This window comes from Sus scrofa, chromosome Y, assembly GCF_000003025.6.
Source record: "Sus scrofa isolate TJ Tabasco breed Duroc chromosome Y, Sscrofa11.1, whole genome shotgun sequence".
Classification (NCBI taxonomy): Eukaryota; Metazoa; Chordata; class Mammalia; order Artiodactyla; family Suidae; genus Sus; species Sus scrofa.
Window position 1 is genome coordinate 19,540,809 of NC_010462.3, and position 3,899 is coordinate 19,544,707.

The 3,899-nt window shown below is 40.8% G+C and overlaps 1 protein-coding gene across 1 annotated transcript; it reads left to right on the top strand.

Annotated features, from left to right (window-relative positions):
- LOC110257946 (heat shock transcription factor, Y-linked-like) lies at positions 379-2,010 on the top strand. The gene is made up of 2 exons (XM_021080965.1): positions 379-891; positions 1,315-2,010. The coding sequence occupies exons 1-2, from the start codon at positions 379-381 to the stop codon at positions 2,008-2,010; spliced, it is 1,209 nt and encodes a 402-aa protein (XP_020936624.1).

Sequence of the window (3,899 nt, forward strand, 5' to 3'; positions counted from 1 at the left end):
GCACAAGAGAGAACTTGCGTTTACTTCAGGGATGAAATGGATTTATTTATTTATGTGATTTTTTATTAAAAAGATTCCATTGGAATAGGATCTCATTTGCTGATCTCATTTTTTTTTCTCTCTTTGGGTTACTGTTCAAGTACGGAGCTCATATTTTATATTAACTGGGCTAATTTCATAGAGAAGTAAACCCTGACTGAAGGTGATGCTCAGATTGCTAGGAGACTACAGTCTTGTGATGTCACAGCTACTCAGGCTGGCAACCATTGTGATGGATTGGATAGTTTATCTGTGTAGGCTTACCAAAGCAGCATTTAAAACTGCAGAGTTCAAAAGCCATGCAGGTGAGAAAAGTAGCTGAAGAGAAATTTATCTGAGATGGCACATGCTCCTTCAGAAATTCAACCTGTGTCTCCTAAAGATGCACCAACTGGTTCAGATTCCTCCACTACATCTCCATGGTGTGATAACTCAATCACTGGGGACTTGGACTTGAGGTCTCAGATTGAAGAAAAAGCTTTCCAGGCTTTGTCTGAGGGCTCCCTGATGAAAGAGCCATGCCACACATTGTGTGCCTCTGAACCAGATGGAGATAATGATTTTCCTCCTCTGCCCTTTCCCAGAAAACTTTGGGAAATTGTTGAAAGTGATCGATTTAAGTCCATTTGGTGGGATGAAAATGGAACCTCGATCGTGATTAATGAAGAACGCTTCAAGAAAGAAGTTCTGGAGAGAAAGGCTCCCTTCAGAATTTTTGAAACTGAGAGTATGAAAAGCTTAGTTCGACAGCTTAGCCTTTATGGATTTACTAAATTGCGAAGGAATTTTCAAAGACCTGCCTCACTAGCCAACATTCTGGCAGAAGATAATGAAGTCTCTGCTTGGAACAAGGTATTATGAAATGTCCAGTTACTATTTACAGAGGGACATCTGCAAATATGTTCATGCATATAGGGTCATAGTAGACCTTGAAGGTGGGATGAAGTACTGCTACAGTTTTAAGTTGAAGGCCACTTGGTCATAAAATATTTGGGGTGATAGAGAAATTTCCTAGCCACCTGGAGCCTTCTCGATGAACCTCACCCAATACAAGCCCCTGAACCTCATACTGTTACTGTAAATGCACCAGGCATTTTTATTTAAGGACCATAATTGCCTGTTCCCACTACATAAATTTTTGAAAATGTTAGTAATAGATGAGTATTATTTCCTGACATTAACTCTGTGTGATGAAACAAGTCAGATTTGTATGGATTCTTTGTCCTCGTATCTTTGTTTAAAAGGTCACTAAATACCTTTCTCTTTTGGTTTTAGCTGCAGTTCTACCATAATCCAAATTTTAAACGAGGCTGTCCCCATCTGTTGGTGAGGATGAAAAGAAGAGTCAGGATGAAAAATGCTTCTCCAGTATCGGCTTCTCTACTTCAAGGCTGCAGCAAGAAGCGCTCTAGAACAGGGGGTAATGTGGATAACCATAATTCTGATGTGGCTGCACAAACTCATGGAGAAGATGCATTTTCAGCCTCTACAAACCTAAATGTGCCTTTAATAAGATGGCCTTCTATGAGCCAGAGAATTTCTAATACAACTACCGCAACTAGAAGTGGTCTTTCTTCTCCATCATCACCATCAGTCAGGCCACCAGGACAAATTGTCATGGCTCAACATGCTATTTTTAGTCAGTTGACCACGTTTCACATGCACTCACAAAGCAGCTACTCTCCAGCAAGTGGCCACATCGTGAATTTCATTACAACTACCACGTCCTTTTCTCAGTACCACCTTATTTCTAACTTCCCAAGTGGTTATTTTGGACTGAGGGTGGAGCCTTCTCCTTTGCCAACCAGATACCAGAATATATCACCAACTGAGGGCCCTCTGTCTAACCCGCAACCAGCAGCCCATCCATGGTTCCCAATGCCAATGGCCACTGACACATCTGTTGCCTCGCTTTCAAGGCCAAACCCTCAGTCCTCTTCCGTATCTGAACATCACCCTAATTACCACTGACCTATCAAAGGACTATAGGTTATGCAGGAGAGTGAAGATGAACATTTATGCTGGCAAATGTCACCAAATTCCTGCAATTCTGTTATTTCAGCAATAAACTTGTATGTTCATCTTCATAGCTTCAATTTCTTTACTTTTGACACAGTTAAGAGTAACAGGATGCTGCATTTCTTTTTCTAAAATGATTTTTCCATCATAGCTGGTTTACTGTGTTCTATCACTTTCATACTGTGCCGCAAAGTGGCCCCGTCACAGACCCACCCACCCAAGACGCACACCCACACACATACATATCCTTTGTTTCACATTATGCTGCATCAAAAGTGACTAGAGATAGTTCCCATTGCTATACAGCATGACCTCATTGCATACCCACTCCACATGCAATAGTTTGCATTTTCAACCCCCGAATCCCAGTCCATCACAATCCTGCACACTCCCCCTTGGCAACCAAAACCCTGTTGTCCAAATCCATGTGTGTCTTTCCTGTGGAAAGTTTCAGTTGTGCCATATATCACATTCCACACATAAGTGATGTCATATTGTGCTTGCCTTCCTCCTTCTGGCTTACTTCACTTAGTAGGAGAGTCTCCAGTTCCAGCCGTGTTGCTGCAAATGGCATTATTCTGTTCTTTTCTTACGGCTGAGTGGTGTTGCATTGTGTATATATACAACATCCCTTAATCCATTCTTTCCAACGGTCACTTAGGTTATTTCCATGTCTTTCCTCTTGTGAATAGTGCTGCATTGGACATACATGCGCACATAAAGTTTTCATGGAAATTTTTTTTTCCCCAGGTGTATGCCCAAGAGTGGGATTGCTGCGTGACATGCTAGTTCTATATTTAGTTTTCTGAAGTGTTTCCATAGCGGTTGTAAGAATTTACACTCCTCCCACAGTGTAAGAGAGTTTTTTTTCTCCATACCCTCTCTAGCGTTTTCTCATGTGTGGACTTGTTAATGACGGCCATTCTGTCCAGTGTGAAGTGATACCTCATAGTAGTGTAGATTTGCATTTCTCTAATAAACAGTGATGTTGAGAATTTCTTTATGTGCTTGTTGGCCCTCTGTATATTCTCTTTGGAGAAATGTCTATGCAGGTCTCTTTCCCATGTTTCCACTGAGTAATTGGCTGTTTTGTTGTTGAGGTGTATAGGTTGTTTGTAGATTTTAGAGATTGAGCCCTTATTGGTTGCATCATCTGAAATAATTGTCTCCCATTGCAGGTTGTCCTTTTGTCGTTTTAATTGTTTTCAATGGCAGATTATTTTGCCGTTTTTTAATATTTGTAATGTTTGATAATTAGAGAGGAGCATTTGACATGTCCCCTAGCTGTAACTGTTTCAAAAAGGAAAATGGAACTAAGGAAATAGAGAATAGCTGCCAAGAGATTTCTGAAATAGTCCAAGTTGTATTGAATGGGGGTCTCAATTATGAGGGTGTGGAAAAAGGGGCAAATAAAAGTCAATTTGGAAAGGGAAAATACATAGTATTTACGTAGTGTTTTCTCAGCTGCATTATAGTCTATCTGTTACTTCAAATGGAAATTGGATATTAGTTGACAAGATTGTCTTCATTGCAAAGAAAAAATAAATCAATAAATTCCATTGAGTTCCCATGATGGCAAAGAGGTTAACACACCTAACTAGTGTCCATGAGGAAGCAGCTTCACCCTCTGCCCTCTCTCTGTGGTTTAAAGCCCCAGAGTTGCCCTGAGCTGTGATGTAAGTTAAAGATGTGGCTCAGTCCCAGCATTGCTACAGCAATGTAAGGCAGCAGACAGAGCTCTGCTTTGACCCTGACTGGGATTGCCCATATGCCACAGGGGTGGCCCTCAAAACACACAAAAAAAGGTATACAATTACTTAAAAAGTACATTTCACACTCCA